Genomic DNA, 1,853 nt, shown 5'->3' on the forward strand with positions numbered 1-1,853 from the left:
TTTCATAATACATATGTTTTGAACAACGTTGAAATAAGAATGTGTGAAATCCACCCAACCTCTCCCTTCTCCCCTCTCCCTCTAGCTGAGTGACTGCCCTTCCAGACTCTTCTTTGCACATTCAGACCTAGGTCCTTAATTGGTCCTTCCTGCCATTGTCCAGGGAGGGTGGTGGTTAAGCACTGGGCTGTGAGACTCAGGGTCAGCAGTTTGAAATCACTGACCACTGCTGGGGAGAAAAATACAGGATCTACTCCTGCTCAGAGCCCCCCAGGGGCACTCCAACCCTGTCTTTAGGTTCGCTGTGGGTCTAGGGTAATGAGTTTGGTTTCCGGCTTAGCCATTGTCCTGCACCTGGCCTGGTGGGTGCCCTCTCTTTTGACCCCACCCCAAGGTTCATCCCTGCAGCTGGGTTCATCCAGGTCATGTTTAACCAGCCCTGTCCACATCCCTTTAAGGTCCCCAAGTGGCACAAACAGTTTGCCATCGGCTATAATCACCTAGAGGTTAGTGGTTCGAATGTACCCAGCAGCTCCTCAGAAGAAAGACCCGGTGATCTTTTTCTGTAACGATCACAGCCCAGAACATCTGATGGAGCTGTTCTATGCTGTCACATGTGGTCCCCGGGGTCTCATTCCCACCATCACCGGAGCAGCCAGGAGCCCTCACGTTCCCAGAGCATGGTTTCCTGCTGCAGGGGCTCTGGGCCCACGCCCGGCTGTGCGGGTGGCCGAGGACGGGACTAGAGGCAGCGCTGAGTGTGAGACCACCACACAAATAGCACAGCTCCACCAGGCCCACCTCAGCGAGGGGCCGGGACACACGCAGGCCTGGGTCTCCGCAGGTGCCAGCCACCTGGGACCGACCCACAGGGGCAGCCGAGAACCAGTGGGGATGTGAGTGCGTGGTTGGGGCAGCCTCTCCTCCAGGGTGTGACATGGTGGCCCGTGGCTGAGAGAGCCCTGGTGGCATAGTGGTTACACGTTGTGCTGCTAACCGCAAGGCTGGCAATTCAAAACCACCCGTCGACCCACAGGAGAAAGACAAGGCTTTCTACTCCTATACAGAGTGGCAGTCTCAGACACACCACAGGGGCAGTTCTACCCTGTCCTAAAGGGTCGCTGTGAGTTGGCACCGACTTCACGGCACAGTTTGATTCGGTTTGGTTTGGGATCATGGACTCTTGTTTCAGGTTTCTTGATGGACGTTTCTGGCCAGCCTTTAAAAATCGGAAGGACTTCACAGCCTAACAAGGGTCTCGAGTCCTTTTTGAAACGAGAGGGCCAGGCTTTCAGAAAGCCTGAGTTTCCTGGTCCAATGCCAACCCTGCAGGCCAGACATGGGCAGCACCAGGCCCACCTGGGGGCATTTTATTATCAAGCCTGGGAGCAAGTTCCCAGGAGGAAGGGCAAAGGGGTCCTCCAACGGGGCCGAGGCCGGCCACACTGTGAGCACACATGACACTCGGGGGGTGGGGTCTCCTGCCAGCCTCCTCTGTGGGCTGCCTGCCCCATGCCAGCTCTTCCCTGAAACGCTGACTTTTCTCCCTGCCACAGGGTCTACCCGGGCTCAAGGGGGAGCAAGGAGACACGGTGGTGATCGACTATGATGGCAGGATCCTGGATGCCCTTAAGGTAGAGTCTCACACACACACACACACACACACAACTGGAATGGGGGTGACCATTCGTTTCCTTAGGACTGACTGCTTAGTGTACTCCCCTGGGCTGCCTTACACAGGCAAGGAGCCCTGCTGGCGTAGTGGTTACGAGTGGTACATGGGCAGCAGTTCAAAACCACCAGACGAGGGTTTCTACTCCCATAAAGATTTACAGTCTCAGAAACCTGCAGGG

General features: G+C 56.1%; 1 protein-coding gene across 1 annotated transcript in view; it reads left to right on the forward strand.

The window, feature by feature from the left end:
- COL23A1 (collagen type XXIII alpha 1 chain) overlaps window positions 1-1,853 on the forward strand; it is a 380,073-nt gene that overhangs the window by 365,373 nt on the left and 12,847 nt on the right. The window contains exon 14 of the mRNA XM_045284683.1: window positions 1,557-1,634. Within this exon, the coding sequence (XP_045140618.1) occupies window positions 1,557-1,634 (78 nt within the window). The remainder of the gene's footprint in view (window positions 1-1,556; window positions 1,635-1,853) is intronic.

The sequence above is a fragment of the Echinops telfairi genome, unplaced genomic scaffold (assembly GCF_000313985.2).
Source record: "Echinops telfairi isolate 266 unplaced genomic scaffold, ASM31398v2 ScPeMD7_7469;HRSCAF=8507_0, whole genome shotgun sequence".
NCBI classification, from domain to species: domain Eukaryota; kingdom Metazoa; phylum Chordata; class Mammalia; order Afrosoricida; family Tenrecidae; genus Echinops; species Echinops telfairi.